We start from the raw sequence: 18,713 nt of genomic DNA on the forward strand, positions 1-18,713 counted from the left end.
TGGCTTGGCAGAGATTTTTAACAAGAATTATCTCCAGGATATTAACTCCAAATGATCAGGGGTTCAGCTATTTTCAGGAATAAATTTGAAAATACAGAACAAAGTGTGTGGGAGAGAGAGAATTTATAACTCAGGAGTCCATTTAAAAAATAGACATGCCAGCAGATAAATTCACATTTGCAGCTGGTGAAGAATGGGCTTCCTGGTCCTGTCCTCAAGCCCATGAGTCAGTTTATCACTGAGGTGACGCAGACAGGATCACAGTGCCACTGAAACTCTTGATGATTTTTGGCATTGATTCTGACTCATGGGAAGACATCACAGCTGAGGAAACATTGTTAGCCATTTTCCTCCACCAGACATCCATAGGTTTAGGATCTAAGAAGAAAAACACTGTCCATAATTTAAAAGCACAAGAGGGAGGCTAAAGAGGGCTGTGAATTATGGAGTAGTAGCATTTGTTCCCATGCAAAGTCACAGAAAATATTCATTTTTGCAATCACCTCAACTACAAAAAGGAGGAAGAGAGCATAACACTCATTATGGTGAAATGACCACTTCTATTACCCTCATCATTACGGGCAGAATTCATAATTCATGGCCCATCACTCATCACTGAAGCCTGACATTTACATGCAGTGGCATTTCTTGGGTAACGGAAAAAGCAGTCAGTGAAAAATGGCCACTTGCACAGAGCACTGTTAAAGTGCGGGTCACAGATATGAGCCAGAGGAGGGGAGCAGGTGATGTGTTTTCAGCAATCTCAGGCTTTAGAAGATGAAACCTTTCCCACTGGTAGAAACGAATGCATTTGCATTCAGTCTCATCACAATCTGAAATGGCCTACTTATCTGCACACTGCCTTTTTAGTCTCTTCTTGTCTTATTTTGTTCCATGATTTTTGAAGTGCTAGTCTACTTCTAGTTTGACTTGACTTCTAGATGCAGGGAGTCAACAATTTTTATTTCTAGGGCATCCCTGGTGGCACAGAGGGTTAAGCACAGCACTGTGAAGCTGTCTGCAGCCTCTGCTGCACCAGTTTGATTCCTGGCCAGCCAGGGAGCTACCCACATGGTGTGGCAGACCTCTGCTGTCGTGCCCGCTGCTCCTCTCAGCAGTGCATTTCAGTCGTCTGCCTGTTCTGCTCCCCACTCTATCTCTAGTGAATCCTCTAACCCTCCTGTGCCTCTGGCCTGGACCCCAGTTCTTGTATAAATAAATAAATCTTTAAAAAACAATTTTATTTCTAAAGCAATCAACTTGAGAATAAATCACTGTAATCAATAGCTTATATAGTCATTAATTTGAGGTGTTTGTCCATTGTAGGTGCCAATAAATCTTAACTTAGTAACTTAATAAATGAATACAATTAGTTGCTCAACAAATATATATTAATGCTTACTTTATGTAATATATTGTACTGGTTGCTAATAATCAAAAGAGCGTAAGACATTTTCTTACATTAGCTAGGTATTTTTGTTCAAATAAAGCACCATGAAGCCTTCCCTGGTGACTATATTTAAAATTACAAGTTTTTTCCCACACCACCTCCCACCCTGTCCACCAATAGAAATCTCTAGATCTCATCATTCCTTCTTTCTATCTAATAAGTTTATATTTTGCTAATTATTTTTATTTTTTTTTCTTCCACAACTATAATGAAGGAACAACTAAAGTAGAAATTTTTGTTCTATTTATTCACTGCATTACTTGAGCACCCAAGACAGTTCCTAGTACATTGTAGGCACTGAGTAAATGTTTTTGTATAAATGAGTTAATGAATGAACAGAAACTCCCATCGGGGGAATTGAGGATTCAGTGAAAGAATCAATCATCCAGTGTAACAGATGTCATGATTGATGTAGATGGCTAGACAGTGGAGAACAGGGACTTTTATGGGACCACAGATCTACAACAAACTTTATTTATGTTTATAATATACACATTATAATAAAAGCTTTTGGAATAATTCAATAAATATTTATGTGATATAAGGTAATTAATCTATCAAAGATTATATAGTCTCTAGGGGGGTCAATGCCCTCTGATGACTTTGTTAAGGCACTGTGCTGATTGAATTACTTTCACCATAATTTTTCTCTATGCTGTTAACTGAAGAATGAAGTATCACCCTTCGCAGAATGCCTTCCCACACAGCTGTCCTTCAGGGTGTGGGAAGGAGACAACCACACATTATGAAGAAGTTTATTATGCAAATTTCAAATGTATCTGCTAATTCCAAGCATGCAGCTGTTCTGTACATTTTGAGACCATCACATGAAATACAGCATCTTCATTTATGCTTTTAGGAGATACCGATGAGATGCTTTTTATATTGTAGTTACTGTGAAAAGTAGTAGAAATACGGTAGTGAATGAGGAGGGCTCAGTACTTTGCGTCATCTGGTTGAGTGTAAGTCTCCCATGTTATTTATCCTCTACTTATGCTCTAGCTTCTTTCTTTGGTCTTCACTCCTTGACTTCTTTGGGGTTAATTAAATTGCTTCAATATTTCATTTTTCACACTTCAATTGGACTGTTGAATGCACACCCTTTTATTATTTTACTTGTCTCCCTAGTATCTAGAGATGGTGCTATGTCTCCTTCATTTGTTACAAGCTGCATTGAGTTAATATTGTACCACCTTGTGTACAATATATAATAGTGCAATTCTAATTATCTTCACCTATCCTTTATATTATTGTTGTCAGAAAATTCAATCTACAAATATGATAAATACCACAACACATTTTTTATTTAGACAAGAGGAAATCAGATGATATTTTATATTTAGCAATGTATTTTTAATTTACAATGCTATTTGTTTCTACTTAGAGAACTAAGTTTCCTGGCAAGTCATTTCCTTTCAGACTGAAAAAATTCCATTCGTAATTTTGTAACGCCATTCTAGTAGCTATGATTTTCTCTCGATTTTAGTTATTTGAATACATCTTTATTTCACCATTATTTTCAAAAGACTGTTTTTACTGAATATAGAATTCTGGGTTGATAGTCTACCCTCCCCATGCCCCCATACTTTAAAGATACGTTCCATTGTCCATAGACTGTATTTCTATATGTAATGTGTCATTTTATTTTGGATTTAAGAGTTTTCTCATTTTCTTCAGTAGTTTGATGATGATGCACCTATACGTGATTCTTCTCTCACTTATCTTGACTACAATTAAGCAAGTTTCTTGGATTTGCATGTTGTTATTTGTAAGGAGATTTGAAATATTTTGGTCACTACTTTTTCAAATTTCCCTCTCCCCTCTTATCTGGTTCTCTAATGACACTTATGTTAGACTTCTTGATACTGTCTCACAGATCACCAAGGATCTGTTTATTTTGTTAACACCTCTGTCTCTTTTATTTAGATTGGATAATTTATTTCTTTTAATCTCTATTCAAGCTTATAACTATTTCTTCAGTAGTCCACAGTCTTCTATTAATTTCTTTTAATGATTTTTTTCCATTTTTAGATATTTTATCTTCTGTCTCTAGAATTTCTATTTGGCACTATTTTGCATTTTTAATTTCACTGCATAAATGTTCACTTATTTACTTAATTGTGACTATCTTTTTCTTTAAATACATTTTCTGCTATTTCCAATATCTTAATCATCCAAGGGTCTGTTTCTATGCTAGTTTTAAAAATTTCTATATTTCTACTGACTGATTATGGGTCACATTTCTCTGATGTTTTTATGTATATGGTAATTTTTGATAGCAAGAAGGATCTTAGTATAATACATTTAGGGAAATTTGACTTGTCTTATTTTCTTTAAAATTGTATTAAATATTATTCTGGAAGATACACCATAGTCACTAACATATCCTCTTGATATTTCCAACATTAATTGCATTACTCTTAGGATTGGTCACTTTTGGACTCTACTGTAGGAAATGGTTCTTATTGCTAAAACAGTCCTCTCTGAGCTCTTGAATGAGTTCTGAAGATGCTCAGTGTAGCATTTTATTTCTTTTTCTTCTCTTCCTTCTACCCCTAGTCAGAATTCCTTCAGCTCCCAATACTGTATGACTTCTGGTTTCTGAAACTATTTTCCCTGAAGCTTCTGCAGGCTAAGTGGTAATATGTCTGACCTGAGCATGTATCACCCAGCCTTTACCAGCCATCTGGGCATCCTTTAGCCCAGTCAAGTTGACATATAAAAGTAACCATCATAATTAGCCTCATTTAATTCTGGTAAACATCTTTCCCTCTGACATATATGGAGTTCACTTTTCTCCAGCACCCTGCTCTGCAAATTCTGGTCACTTCAGGAGTCTATGGTTTTGTTCTCTGCCACTTTAGCTTATTTAACATGAGTTATACTTATCTGAACAATGGGGAAAAAAACATGCTACTAGTCAACTGGACTCAGGACATGTGAGGACATCACCTCTTAGGTGTCTTTTTCTCTGTGTGCCATAGTTGTATATTATATGTTCCCTCATATAGCTTATTTTGTTGTATAGTTGCTGAAGTTGAATAGAACATCCAGTAACACTTATGCTCTAAAAGTTGGAAGTAGAAATCCTCCATTGTACTTTCTAGTAGGAAAGCCATATATCAAAAATACACCATTGCATCATAAATTATTTTAATTATATTTGTGAAAAGCTATGAATGATAAATTAAAGAAACTGTGTAAAAACATAAAATACAGTTGTTATAATCTGTTTTGGTCTATCATATAAGGTTTTCCTCAGAAACTGATTATTTTACTGGCATCTCAAGCATGAACAGGAGTTAATAGGTCACAAAGAAGTAAAACAATAGTTCATATGGAGATCACAGCATTTGGGAATGACCTGAGGTAGGCAGGAATATGGGGTGCTCAAAGAACAGAGGAAAATATTATTTAACACTTGTTGAGAGAGCATTATGAATAGACACAGTGCAAAATGCTTTATATATTCTTATTAGATTTCCAACAACTTTTTGAGATAGGTACAATAATTACTCCATTTTGTTAATGAGAAAACTGAGATTCAAAAAGATTAAATAACCTTGCCCAAGGTCTAGTGGGGCTGGGGCCTGAATCCAGGCATGAGTATAGTAGTTGAACACTCAGTCACTACACTTTAAGAAGAAAATAGAAGACTGGCTGAACTGATGGGAGTTGGAGGGAGGGAGAGGGAGAGGAAAGGAAAGGAGAGGAGAGAAGAAGAGAGGAGATTGTATGATGCCACATCCTGTCTTCCAGAAGTTAAAGGTCTCCCTGCAGAGAAAACACCATAAAAACATTGCCTTAACCATAAATCTTTTATATTAAGTAAACTTCTAAAAGAGATCATTTAACTGTGCTTTGACAGCTAAGCTTCTTTAGTTTAGATCCTTTTGTTTTCCAAAGAAATACAGAGGCCCAAAGAAATTTAATAACCTATCCAATCTTATTCAGTCTGAGGTAGTAAAACAGGGGCTAAAATCTGGAACTTTTAACTCCTAATAAAAACAGCAACCTGCGAACCTTGTGGTCTCTCATGCAGTTCAAAATAGGTTCCAGGGAAGATGATTATTAATTGCCAAATTGTGGGCAGAAGCAGGGGTATCTTTTAGCATTTATATCTCTGAGTGTCTGGGAAACAGGAAGCTGCCTCCTCCCCTCACATCCATATTGAGGGTCCAGAAAGCTGTCGTAGAGAGAGTAAGCTTGGCAGATAGGAGAGTTTTCTGAATGCCTGTTATATACCAGTTTCAAGGATTATGGTTGAGTTTAACTAGGGGGAGGTCAAATCTTCAAAAAAAGACACAAAAGTGTCTCTCCTTCTGCACATGACAGGTATAATCTCCCTACTCTAATTCCTTGTCAGAGCAGTGTCTTGCTTTACAATATGGTGTGATGCCCAGAACAATAGGATATGATTCAGGAACAATAAAGGAAACAGAGCAAATGATGGGGCAGACTCTCTCCCCTCAGGAAAATGCAAGAACCACAGAAAATGCTTACTAGAGGCCAGTGTGCTTGAGCTGAGTTTTAAAGCCTGCACAGTCGTGTAGAAGTTGGTCCTTGGTGAAGGACCACTAGGCTATGCATAAAAGGGCATGGAGACTTGAGCTGGCATGAAGAAAGTGAGACAGAGGGCCTCCCCGGTGGCACAGCGGTTGAGCGCTGGGTTGCGAAGCTGCCCACAGCCTCTGCAGCACCGGTTCGATCCCCGGCTGCTCCCCGGCCACCGGAGGAGGGTCCCACATGGCGCGCAGACCTCTCCTGCCGCCCGCTGCTCCCCTAAGCAGTGTACTTCGGTCCTTCTGCCTGCTCTGCTCCTCACTCTGGCTCTGGTGAATTCTCTCACCCTCCCGTGCTTCTGACTGTGCCCAGTGCTTGTATAAATAAATAAAAATAAATCTTTAAAAAAAAATAAAAATAAAGAAGGTTATAGAAGAGATCATCGTTAAAAAAAAAAAAAAGACAGAAAGTCCTAAAGTGAAATCCTCACATCCCAGAGAAATTTACAAAGGAGATGGCACTTAGATGGATGTGTTCCTCTGGAAACAGAAAGAAGAATCCAACTCAAGTATATTTTATGTAAGTCAGATTTATTTTACAAGTTCAAACACTTACTCAGATACTAATCTGAAAAATGAAAATGGATCTTCTTCAGTGTTGAAAATGAATTTATTTACGCAGTTACTGACATTTATTGATTTTTTTTCTCATGTGTCAGACATTCAACCAGCTCATGAGATAGCAAATGAACAAGAGATTTCACAACAAAGTAAGAGTCAAGGTAATAAAAATAAATAAATGTCAAGGGCAAAAGAGGGGTCTTAAGTTCCAACAAAGACAAGAAAGATAGTGTGGGCAATGTGGATGATGTTTCAAAGAAATGGGCATAATGGGGAGAGTCAAAAAATGCTGCCAGGAGTGAGGCAGGTCAGGTCATTCAGGAATTGGGATCCATCCTGGGAACTGTGATTTTTTTTTTCCCCCAAATTTCAACCTGAAGATTTCTGAGAGCTTTAAGCAGGGAAATGATCTGATTTGATTTATGTCTCTACTAGTATACTGTCATCTCCCCCACATGCAAAACCTATCAGGTTTTTTTTTTTACTTTTTTTTAAAGATTTACTTATTTATGCATATAAGAACAGGGGTACAGGCCAGAGGTGTGAGAGGATTAACCAGAGACAGAGTGGGGAGCAGAACAGGCAGACTGACTGAAATACACTGCTGAGGGGGGCAGTGGGCGAGTCAGGAGAGGTCTGCTGCGCCATGTGGGTTGCTCCCTGGCCACCCGGGGATCAAACTCATGCTGCAGAGGCTGCGGATTGCTTCTTAGTGCAGTGTTTAACCCTTTGCGCCACCAGGGAGGCCCCTATCAGGATTTTTTAATCAATAGACAGTGAAGGTGAAGTGGAAAACTCCCGAACAGAAATAGATCAGTAATCTTGTTGTCAGAACGATTTTGTAATTCCAACACAGGAATCATAAATTAAAGGTAACAAATGATACATTTCCCAGTACTCCATTATAAAATGGTCTAACCTTGAATTAAATTGGTTCCCTTGTTGTTTCATAATTGACACCTTCCAAACTGCTGTAGGAAGATGACAGATAAATAGACGGATAGAGAGATATATGAATAGAGAGATAGAGTTGGGGGGGTGAATGAGAGGGAGATAGATGATAGATAGGTAGGTAGATAGATAGATAGATAGATAGATAGATAGATAGATAGATAGATAGATAGAGACAGAGAGATAGATGATAGATGGTAGAGCCATCAGCATGCACATCAGGCTTTTGAGCACTGCAGTGGGTAAATGAGTATGAGTTGGACAATTGTAACTCTAACACCTACAGCTGCTAGGTTGTCCACTTGGTAACTATTGATGTTCCTTGAGTCCTGCCAGCTATGTGAATTTGCAGATGCTGATCCATCATCCCCATTTATAATTTTGAAACACACCTTACTTTTGGGGGAACTTATTTTGCTTCAATGAGCCCCATGCATTAATGCTCACACATGAAAAATGTGAAAGGCTGTCACCTCTTTAGGCAAGCAGGTTTGTGCTAATCAAGTTGCGTACCAAGCACACCTATTTCTCACTTTCAGGGAAGGCAAAGGTACTAACAGGTGTTTGCGGTAAGAATGATGTATGAAGAGCATCTATCTCTTCTGTAATCAAAGAGCAAGGGCAATGAGAACAGAAAATCTTCACATGGGACCTCAATGTTGTTTTGAATTTGGAAATTTCAATCCCTTAATCTCTTTCAGTGATAATTGTTTCATTCTAATCTAAGACCCAAAAAAAATTCACCAAATTTTATGTTTGCTAATCAAAAGAGTCATTTGCATGTTTCTTTCTTTTTGTTTAACTTGGTAATGAATGTTGAATGCTATGCAAGAAAAAGGTTTGAAAAGAGAACCTAAAAAATGTGAAAAACAGAGGGGGAAAAAGGAATTCATTTCTTCCTTCTGGGTCCCTTGCCTGTGATTGCTTGAGCAGCTGGCTGCCTGCACCCAGACCCTGCCTGCCGAGTTTCCTCTGATTAACCCTGCCTCAACCTGAGTGTCTGGGGGGACCACCGCATTAACACAACCTCGGCGTGTCTTCTAGGGTTCCTGTACTCCCAGAACAGCACCAAGCGCAGCATTAAAGAGCGGCTCCTGAAGCTCTTGCCCTGCTCCGCTGCCAAAACATCATCTCCTGCTGTTCAAAGCAAGTTTGTTTGTTTATTTTAATCCCCCAAATGTATGTTAGTTTGGTTTGTTTTGGTTTGCATGCATGGCATTTGTCTGCTTCTAAAAAGAATCAAAATATTATATCCTGCCAAACTCTGTGGATGTGTTCCTGTTTACCTAAATACCCAGAGGGTGTTTTGTGCAGTTAGGAGGCAATTCTGAAGCCTGGGCTCCAAAACATTTGCAAAGTTTTGTTTGATCTGAGGAGTAGGGACTAGAGTCAGATACCCTTGTAATATCTGACTTGTTAGCAGAGCAGTGATATACTTGAAACTGTGCACCTTGTGCACTGTCTGACTCACGCACATGCATTTGGTATATAATTTAGATACTGTCAAAGTTCAGAAATAGCACTAGGTTAGAAAAACAGTGAAGAGAAAAACATTTGCAAAAACATGACTTTTCTATGTTGCCTACTCTGTCTGTGTGTCTGCCAGGTTCTCCAGAAAAACAGCCCCAATACATGCATATCCATATAAATGTAGCTACACCTGTACTTGCACACCCAAGCACACTCACAAACACACACACAGGCATGCATTTTAAGAAGTGACTTATGCTACTATGGGGCCTGACATGTCCAAATTTCAGAGGACAGACTGGCAGATTGAAAACTCAGGCAGGATTTGATTCTGCAGTCTTGAGAGGGAATTCCTTCTGATTAAGGAAGCCTCAACTGTTGCCTAATGCAAAAACTGGTTGGGTTCAACTGATTGGTTGTGTTCCACCCGCATCACCCAGGGTAAGAAACTTTACTTAAAGATAACTGCTTGCAACGTGGTTATAGTCCCCATACAATGAAAAAGGATGTAAAAAATATATGAAATTAAAATAATTATAAATAAATTTAAAAAAAATAAAATAAAACTTAGTAGAACTCTGAGGAAAAAAAAAAAAAGACAGCTGCTTGCAGATGTTCATCACATCTACAAAATACCTTGACAGCAATGCTTCCATTGGTGTTTGGTTCAATGACTGGGTACCACAGCCTCCCACACGGACAGGCCAAGCCCTCTGTTCGCCTCCTCTTCTCTTTCTCTCCAATGTGGTGGCATTCTTGGGAAGTAGAAAATAGAATATCTGAAAGGAAACCCTCTATCTGTTTTGTGAAGATGCTATATATAATTTATTATGAACGTTCTGTGTTTATTGACATTCTTTCATACATGATTGATTTCAAGCATCAAACAACTGTTGGAATCAGGCAGGTGAGGTGGGTTTTGCCAGTGAGGAACAATATGAAGAGCTGGGTGAGATGCTGCAGGTGGGGGCTGTCTTTGTATTCTGCCACATCACCTTATGGGAATCGATGGACTCAACTAATGATTCTAAAATATGAATGCTTTAAAATTTTACCAGTCTCCATTAGACGAAATGGAGAAAATATGAAAAGTGCCTCAAACAATCCAATACACCCAGTGAAAAGTCCCAGAATGAACTAGTAATTTGTTTCAATGGCACTGAGCAAAATAATATGTCATAATAATATTTATTGAATTCATTTTTCACTCAATAAATATTTAGTATATGTCAGTCCTGTTCCTGGGCTGCAAGATAAAGCAGTAAATAAACAACTTATAAAAAGCACTCACCTACTAGTGTTTATATCTCACTTTAAAGGGAGAGCCAAGCAGGGAAAAAATGACTTCTATTAGTATTAATCCTTTGTACAAAAACCTGAAATTATGGTTGAGATAGATTGCTTTCATTACATACACATGCATGCCACCTCACAAACAAAACATAACATGTCATTTGCAACCTGGGCATAATCCAGAATAATGTAAAAAAAAAAACCTGATCCTACAAAATATTTTAGCTGCAGGCACTTTTATTGCCCCTATTTGTCAGTAAATGTGGTTTATTAGAACCATTGCTTTTCTCCTTTCAAGTTAAAGTCAAAATTGCCAATATTTACCAAATATCAACCAAATTAGTCACTTGTGCAATGTAGAGAATTAAAATTTAATTTTCAAAGGGCACACTATATTCACTTGGGGATAAACAAAATTATCAGACCCTGGTAGCCCTTCCTGCACCAATAGGTAGTAAAGCCATATCCCAAGTGAGTGTTCATGGAGATGCAACACAGTTCCTGACTAAGTGTGAGGGAAAAGTCAAGATGTCTCTTAGAAAGAAAAATAATAACAGAAGTTATTAAAAATGAGCAGAATAACTCTAAAAATGATATTTCATAAAACTGATAGTGTCCCCAAACTAGACTTGGACCTATCATCTGTGGACCCTAAAATATCTGTAGATGTGAAATGACCCCACATCAACCATTACTTTTCCCATTAGCCACCCATTACAAGATAACCCTAGTGCATAGGCATAGGGGTAGGTTATTTGAAAGGAAAACATGTTAATCCCATTGCTGTTTTAGGAAGATGTTTTATTAGGTCTCTGTCCATGATCTGGGTCTTAAGCAGGTGAACACAGGACTGAAATGTGGACATGAGAATATGAAGCAAGAGGCAGATGGTCAGAACAAGACACCACAGAGGCAGAGAACACTGAGCCACCAGGAGAAAGAGCAGGGGTGTGGGGCCTCGCTTGGTGGCTCAGGCAGTTGAGCGCAGTGCTGTGAAGCTATTCGCAACCTCTGCAGCGCCATTTCTATCCTGGCCCACCAGCAAGGGTCCCACAATGCGCAGCAGACCTCTCCTTCCTCACCTGCTGCTCCCCTCAGCAGTGTATTTCTTTAGTCTGCCTGTTCTGTCCCTCACTCTGTCTCTGGTGAATCCTCTCACCATCCCACACATCTGGCCTGTTCCCCGGTTCTTGTATAAATAAATAAATAAATATTTTTTAAAAAGAGCAGGGGGGATACCAGTCTTCTAGTTGGACCCCATATCACCCCCAATGAGGCTTGGCTTGACAGAGAGAGTCTGACTCAGGAGTCTGCTGTCCTCTTCACTCTGTCAGCCTTGGCCTCACTGACCACCTCTGATCTTGATGGATGAAGCCCCTTTCAGTATACAATTGTAGCTCTTTTGCATAATAGAATCACTGATCTTCTAACTGGAAAGAAACTTGGGCCAACATTGGGTCTCACTCTCTGCCTCCAGGAAAGTAGGCTTTAATCCCCACTTCACAACTGAGGTAATATTGGCCTGAAAAGTTTGTGATTAGTTCACACAACTCTGAAAAGTTGGAACAAAACCCCACAACCAAAAGCTCCCAAGTGCAGTGGTACAGGTACTTACTAAGTAACCTTTAGACATGAGACTGTCACATGAACTGAAGATGCTATCGTGGATACATTGAATGGAAACGTGAAGGGTGGTTCTGTGTAGTTGGCACATAGGCGGGTCCATTGTGCTAGATGCTAAGCAAAAGGTCAGCATATATGAAATGTTGTAACACTCATAGACTGTAATAATAACAGCAGTGATGATAACTTAGTGTAGAGAATGTAACATTTTATATATCAAGGAACTGAAATTTTTGGTAATGGTCAGGGTGCAGGCAGGGGACACAGGCACAATTTCATGGGGCATTGGAGGGGGACACAATAGAGGGATTATTTGCAAAGCTATGGACCCAGCAAAACTGATGAAGCATTTAGTGCCAGCAAGTATGAGAGATCATTTCTAGCTAAGAGTTCCTGAAGTTGACAAAAACAGTAGTCATTGCTGTTTACCAGAGAAGAATTGACAGCAAGGACTTCTGCCCTAGGTGAAGGAGTGTAGCCACTGTCAACCCAACCTCCATCAAGGAGAGAACCCAAAGAATAAATACCCCAATCTCTCCCATGTCCTCTTCTTCAGTTTCCTATAGGTGCTTCCCATTGAGAAAACCCAGTGGGAAGCAAAAGGCTGGAAGTTCTTGCCATAGAGTCCCGTCTCTCCAACCCAGAGATCGTGAAGAAGGATGGAGAGTAGCTCAAGAGGCTAGAGATGTTTTCCAGTTTCCACACATCTTAGGCACAGTACAGTTTCTGTACAGTTTCTGCACTGCTCTTCTTGATAAAATGTCTTCCAAATCCTTTGACATCTTGGAGGCTGACAATTGGCTCATGAATACATGTTGATATAATCATTGTGGGTCTAAGGAATTTAGCTAGCTATTTCATGACTGGCTTAAGAAATCCCTAGCTGCTATATTCTATGTATGCATAAATATGTTTTTCTTTTTTTAATCAAAGCAACATTCCATTGGGATATTAATTAAGTTTCAGGTGTTTATCATTGAGAATCAGCATATTTTTTTCGTTGAAAAAAATACTGTCAAGTTTTGCCTCTATCTCTTTATTGAATAACTATGAGTAATTCTCTTTCTCTAATGCCCCAGTTCTTTTTTCTAAAGTAATAATTACTCCTATTTATTCAAAGAATATTATGATTACTTACTAGATAATGCAGGAGATAAAATATTAAACACTTGATTATATGTGTGCTTATATTTGTTTCTTACTTAAATTTGCTTACATAACATCTACCCAGGAAAATCTCAGGGTCCTCATTCAATCAAAATAATTGATTCTCCAAATTAAAACTTCATTCCAGACATTTATGTTGTTGATTTACACTGACAGAGAAAGGCAAGTTTGATAAGGTTATTGTGGGGCTGGACTACTTGTAACTGGGGAGCTGTCTCAGTACATTGCTTCATGTAATTGCAAAACATAATTTTCTAACTTGACTTCGGATTTTTAGTATCACACATAGCACAACATTTCAGTGTAGTTTGTTTTGCCTGGTACCATATTGATCGTGGAAAATTTTAGATGCCTCTCTTGGCAGAGAAATTATCAGCATTTGTCTGTTAGCAGATTTGTTTTCAAAAAAAAGACTTGAACTGCCAACATATTGCCAATTAAAAATATAACAGTAACCTCCAAGAAATTAAAAAAAAAGAGTTTAACCTCTGACAATTAATTAATCTCATGCTAAATCCTTAGTGACCAGCTAAAAACTCTGACCTGGGCAGAGAGTCAGGAAAATCTTTGGTGGAACAGAAGCATAACCTATAAAGATTTATAAATTTAATATGCAAGTAGAAAGCAAGGTCCTTTGATTTCATCATCTATATGCATTTTAAAAATGTTATATTTGAATTCTAAGATGTTATTTTTATTTATTTAACAAACAGCACTTTGTGGCTGGTAGAGTTCTAAGTGCTTTGCAAAGTTTAACTCATTATATTATAAAAATAATCCTATAATATAGATACTCTTCATTATTTCCATCTTCCAGAGTAGAAAACTGAAAGGTGGGAGGTTAACTAACTCACCTAATCAAATCGTCAGTAAGGGACATGGGGACAGGAGCAGGGGTTGCCTCAGTCATGGAGCTCCAGGGTCTGGAACTGCCCAAAACTCTAGTTGTACAGAACGCTTTGGTCAGTTTCACAAAAGAGCAATATGGAGACTTGGAACTAACTGCTCAACACAGGACACCCTTGTGCAGCTTCTGTTGTCCAGAGAGATTGCTGTGGCCCCTTGAATGAGAGATTCCTCTTTCTCAACCTCACTCTCAACACCTGCAAATGAAAAGCAGGGACTGTCTCAAATCCCCTTTCGGATCTCATATAGCTTCTTCTTGTAGAAGCCAGTGAGAGAGCATTTCTTATTTCCTGCTATGACAAATGGTGAATATTTCAAAACTAGAATCCAATCTTCTCCTTTCATAGCCCTTCACTATTCATGAGAAGCAGGAAGTGGGAAAAGTAGGATAGAAGGACCACTTACCGCAGATTCAGAACCCACCGGCACTGTCATTTACTTTTCGTAAACCATGAGTTTAACTAATTATTGGAATAATTGTTCCTCCCCCTTGAGTGATCTTTTGTGTTTTATCATAATTTGAAACAGTGTGTTTTAAAATTCTCTTCTGTCACCCTCTCATAAAACTCCTGAGAGGGTGACATATGCCAGAATTAGAGTCCCCACTTAGCAAACTGAAAAATGGTGAGATTAAGTGGCTTGTCCAGGGTGACACAGATATTAGTGACAAATGGAAAGATGGGCATTCCTTATCCTGGTCCATCTCACATCTACCAGAAACCTTCATTAAATCATGAATGAATGTCCAGCCAGGAAAGTTAGAAGTCTCTGGGCATGTTTCCAATTGGCAGTTTAGTGGATTCCACTTTGACATGACAGGCATTTATGGAGCACTAACAATTTCCAAAGCAATGGTGCCAAACCCAGGGGAACGCATACATCACTATCTCTGAAGGCTAATAGTGTGCTGAAATAAACAGGCATATATAGAGTTCACTAAGATGCAATAAATACATGTAAATTCTAGGAGCAGCAATTCTAGGAATGTTTTATAGTTGAGGTAAGAGGGAGAACTCTAGGATTAGCCTATTTACTTCAAACAAGTTTTCATGACTAACTAGCTATGGAATTCTTAGGGAAGTTGCTTACCCTTTCTGAGCTTCAATTTGCTCATCTGCAAGGTGGATATAATATTAAATATTAAGGTTTGCACAAAAAATTAAATGAGCGCATGAAGTATCTACAACAGTGACTGGCTAATAAGTGGTCCATTAGCTGGTGGCTGCTGATGCTGCTATCCTAATATTACTATGAGGTTCACAACTACTAGTCACATAAATGACAATGATTCTCACCTGCCTGGTGCATTTCTGGAGAGTGATTGTTTGTCTTGATTGGGTTTTGAGAGGACCAATGCCAAACATGGCCTAGCTGGACACAAGTCCAACTTTGAAAGAATTGGTGGTGAACTTGAAGTCAGAGAAAAGACTAGAAAAGGATCAAGAGAAAACTTTGAAGACAAGACACAGACAAAACTGACAAAACTAGCAGGAAAAACTAGTGGAGTGTTGGTTTTTGAATAAGGAATCAATGAAATGATACAAAAATAAATCAATAAGCAGGGAAATTGTTGAAGGGAGGCGGGTGGGGGAGAACAGAAAAATCCATTGGAAAGCTAATTTAAAAGACTATGCAAGAAAAAATATCACCCACTAACTCTTACTGACCACAACTATTCTGAACCTGAAGAATCATTGAAAATATTTCCTACAAAGTAGGAGAAAAGCACACTTAGAACCCCCACTTTGATGAGAGAACCAAAGAAAGAAGTTAAATCATGAACCCAAGGTCTCGCTATTAGTAAATGTCAAAGCAGGTTGACCTCACACAGTGTAATGCCAGGCTTAAGTTCTTCACTATAGGAGTCCTGCCTGCAAGGGAAGACAGAGTTCTAAATACAAGGCAAGCATCATGGAAGGGAGAGGATGGATTTGGAACATGCGACGGGGTGTTGGAAACAGCAGGAAGCACTTGGCGGTGTCAAGTAAAAGAGGAAAGAGACAAAGTGATTCCAACCAGAAGATGAGGGTGATATCACCTAAGAGAAGGAACAGGGAAAGTTCATGAAAGTGGCTTAAGAAAGGGTGATAGTTTTATTTTAGACATGTTTAAAGTATCTGAAGAGTGAAACTCATTCTTGAAACTCAAGTTTTGCTGTTGATGGGTGTGTCTTTTTTTTTTAAGTTGTCTGTGATAAAATCTTTACATTCCACTTAGGTTTTTCACTTTGAGCCAAATAGGCTAAAGTGATGACTAGTAATTAGAAGTTACAAAGACGTTTAGGTAAACAAAGGCTTTTTACCCTTCTACTGAGGATGTCATGACTGATCTCTCAGAATCATAATTAGCTATTTTACATTTTCATTGTCCTATGAAGTTGTATTTGGGCTAAACATCAGTCTAATCAATGCTGATTTCTGCTGGTTTTCTTTAGACACCCAAATGGAGCCAAACACTTCAAGCAGACTCAATTTTATACTCCACCAGGCCTACAAAATGCAGAGCATTGCTATGTTATCTGCTTAGATTGCAGGGTGAAAGTTGAACCTTCTTACTTTCAAATTGCCTTCTTGCCAGTGGATGTGAATTTCTTTACAAAAGCACAGGTCCAACTTTGCTTCTAAGCTTTCAGGAAAAGAAAAAGAAAAAAGAATAAAAATACAAGTTTTCAAAATAAACTGACAGAGAAAACCTTTTTCACCTTTCAGCAAAACATTCTTATGTGAGACTTCAGGTAGAAAAACAAATCCACACTACACTATAGTATACTCTGAATGTGCTTGGAGGGTAGGCATATTTTATAGTGAGTAAAAAATCACACTTTATCTCATTGAAAGTTTTAAATTAATTAATGCTTTAGGTAAGCCAATCCATGTTAGGAGGATCCATAGTAAAACCATTATATGCTAATATCAAAAAGCATAACTGTGAATTCCTGGTATGTATCTTATTCTATGCAAAATGCTTTACATACATTATTTCATCTAATTTTCAATTATTGATGCTATTATTGTTACCACTTTATAGATGAGGAGATTAGAGATTTGAGGTTTTAAAGGCTATGCCCCAATCGCATCACCCCTAAGCAACAGAGTGGAGACACAAGCCCACCTCACTTAGCCATTTGGAAAATCTTGACCACTACCTGCTACATGATAGGCACGTTCTTGAATGATGAAGGCACAGTCATGAGTGAGTCAATAACCAATCTCATCCACCAGGGGCACACAGTCCAACAGAGATCAGACAGGGTAGAGATCAGACAGGGGCTAGGCAAGAAAGGCCCATGTTTTGTTGCGTCATTGTTTTCTTTCCTGGCTCTGAGGTCGCATCCAACTCGGCAGATGACATGAGAGATTCTATTATTTTTGCCATGAAAATGAATTTAGGCACCATTATTGGAGAGGTTGGATTACCTGTTAGCTGCCTCTGGTCACTGTGGAAAAATGGACAATCATTTTGGTCAACCCCCTTCCATATTTCCTTCTTCCTCCATCCTAGCCTTTCTCTGTGTAATTCCCTCATTTACCCAAAAGCAAGAGCCTGCCGCTATGAAATAGCCACCCCTATAGGGGCTATTCATGATTTTCTGCAATATGGCAAATGCTAATAATGAGCATTCCAGTTGGGTGATATTTTAAAATCCAAGCTTGTGTGAATCGTGATTTGTCAGTAAGGTAGAGGCAATCCGTTCAGAAGTGCTCTGAGGCACAGCTCCAGCAATTTTCCTCTGCGGACTTATATTTTATGTGACTGAACACAATCATGAAATTGCAAAGGAACTCCAGTTTTCCTGTGATGGAAATCGCAATGTCATTGCCAACAACCACCTCTAATAGGAGACGTTCAAAATAATTGGCTGTTTTCAAAGTATGTTTCATTTTCATGTGATAGATAAATATTAAATAGTACAAAGTGCTCATTATAAAGGCCTTTTTTGGTTCTCACAAACACTCAGGACCAAAGGTGAAGAAACACAAGTCTCACCCACAGAAATCAGGAGGCTCCCCTTGTCAGGGTGGTCTGCGAAGAGCCAGCTCCCGCAGCTTCAGATGGATTGATTGCTTTCTCTCTGTGGGCTGTGCGTGATCAACTTGGAGTTAATTGTTCCTATATTCTCCGTGTGCACCTGGAAATAGCTCCAGTGGGTGGGTGAGTGAATGGTTGTGAAGACAGGAAGAAGCGGGAGGGCTCCCAGGCCCTCACATTCTTGAGATACAGCATTGGAGCTGACAACGTTTAAAGAGTTGCTTCCAGGGTCTGGCCCAGGTTTGAACTTCCACCCAGAAAAATCAAATGATACAACAAGGAAAAGAAAGACAGTTTTGTGCCAGATCCTGATTCCTGTGCTGATTAGCTAAGTAACTTATGAACTTGTGTCAACCCCCAGCTCCTGAAAGGCTATCCCCACATCTGAATACAGTGCCGATGTCTTTGAGCATTGTGAGGAGTAGAACCAGGAAGGGGATCCTCTGGTGTGTTGTCTATAAACAGGAAGGGCACCTGGTGTGTTGTCTATACCTGTACATGTGTCAAAACATAAAAGAAGAGAGGAAAGAAATTGCATGGTTGCCTTGTGAGATGACATTGGAAATCTTCCTCCAGGCTCGCCCTGCTGTGTCAGACCTGAACATTAAACAAACACTAACATCTCCTTTTTCCAGAAGTTTGCAGGAGTAGTTTCCAAAGCTAAAGTCAAGAATCTTCTAGTCAAGAATCTTCCAAAACCT

General features: G+C 38.8%; 1 protein-coding gene across 6 annotated transcripts in view; it reads left to right on the forward strand.

Moving 5' to 3' along the window:
• The window catches only part of KCNIP4 (potassium voltage-gated channel interacting protein 4), a gene marked incomplete at both ends in the record, with an annotated part of 891,330 nt that overhangs the window by 792,031 nt on the left and 80,586 nt on the right, over positions 1-18,713 (forward strand). For 2 of the 6 annotated variants that reach the window (XM_084233318.1, XM_084233317.1), the window contains one exon: positions 8,569-8,674. The exons of the other annotated variants lie outside the window; for them this stretch is intronic. In XM_084233318.1, the coding sequence (XP_084089444.1) occupies positions 8,569-8,674 (106 nt within the window). The remainder of the gene's footprint in view (positions 1-8,568; positions 8,675-18,713) is intronic. 6 annotated transcript variants of the gene reach the window in all.

Source organism: Talpa europaea (genome assembly GCF_964194135.1).
Source record: "Talpa europaea genome assembly, chromosome: 5".
Taxonomy (NCBI): domain Eukaryota; kingdom Metazoa; phylum Chordata; class Mammalia; order Eulipotyphla; family Talpidae; genus Talpa; species Talpa europaea.